The following is a 362-nucleotide window of genomic DNA, read 5'->3' as shown; positions in this document are numbered from 1 at the left end:
CGGTTCCCCTCCGCGCCCGGTCCCACCGCCCCGGCTCTTACTGGCGGCCGCCTCGCAGGCCCGCGGCGCCGCTCCCCGCCGCAGCAGCTCCACCGCCAGGCGCCCCAGCTCGCCGACGGCTGAAACGAGAAGACGGGACTTCGCTGCAGGGCCCCGTACGGGCCACGGCCGCGCCCGCCCCCTCCTCCCCGCTCCCCGGGCGGCTCTGGGCCGCTACCGCTACCAGACCTGCCTCGCCCACCCGCGGCAGGCAGCCCAGGTGGGCCTTCTGCTCCTCCGACAGCACCAACAGCATCGCTCCGCCACTCCCCGCCGCCACCGAGCAGGAAGGGGCGGCCCCGGCCCGTTGCCACCGGGACGCG

General features: G+C 77.9%; 1 protein-coding gene across 2 annotated transcripts in view; it reads right to left on the bottom strand.

The window, feature by feature from the left end:
• The window catches only part of COMMD2 (COMM domain containing 2), a 5,285-nt gene extending 4,923 nt beyond the window's left edge, over positions 1-362 (bottom strand). Inside the window, exons 1-2 of one of the 2 annotated variants that reach the window (XM_014946045.1) lie at positions 229-362; positions 42-119 (exon numbers count right to left, since the gene is read on the bottom strand). In XM_014946045.1, coding sequence (XP_014801531.1) covers positions 42-119; positions 229-295 — 145 coding nt within the window. In that variant the 5' untranslated portion in view covers positions 296-362. The remainder of the gene's footprint in view (positions 1-41; positions 120-228) is intronic. The other variant, XM_014946044.1, reaches the window with a different exon arrangement.

The sequence above is a fragment of the Calidris pugnax genome, unplaced genomic scaffold (genome assembly GCF_001431845.1).
Source record: "Calidris pugnax isolate Ruff unplaced genomic scaffold, ASM143184v1 scaffold111, whole genome shotgun sequence".
NCBI lineage: Eukaryota > Metazoa > Chordata > Aves > Charadriiformes > Scolopacidae > Calidris > Calidris pugnax.
This window is presented reverse-complemented; position numbering and strand designations above follow the sequence as displayed.